At 60.4% G+C, this 235-nt stretch overlaps 1 protein-coding gene across 1 annotated transcript in view; it reads right to left on the reverse strand.

Annotated features, from left to right (window-relative positions):
- Window positions 1-235, reverse strand: part of ETH_00033515 (uncharacterized protein) — a gene marked incomplete at both ends in the record, with an annotated part of 2,484 nt that overhangs the window by 1,761 nt on the left and 488 nt on the right. Inside the window, one exon of the mRNA XM_013375131.1 lies at window positions 10-233. Coding sequence (XP_013230585.1) covers window positions 10-233 — 224 coding nt within the window. The remainder of the gene's footprint in view (window positions 1-9; window positions 234-235) is intronic.

Raw genomic sequence — 235 nt, forward strand, 5'->3', positions numbered from 1 at the left:
CTCGCTGACCCTTTCCGCCGTTCCTGTTTCCGATCCGAAGTGTATGTACACTCCGACGCTGCTGCTGCTGCTGCTGCTGCTGTGGCTGCTTTTCGTCCCGCTGCTGCTGCTGCTCGTGCTGCTGCTGCAGCTGCAGCTGCCTTCACCAGCCGCGCCTTTGTTGGCATTCTGTAGGCCTCGGCGGGCCCTCAGCAAATAGTAGGTTGCAGCAGCAGCAGCAGCAACAGCAAACCTA

The sequence above is a fragment of the Eimeria tenella genome, genomic scaffold (assembly GCF_000499545.2).
Source record: "Eimeria tenella Houghton genomic scaffold, Eth_scaff2542, whole genome shotgun sequence".
NCBI lineage: Eukaryota > Apicomplexa > Conoidasida > Eucoccidiorida > Eimeriidae > Eimeria > Eimeria tenella.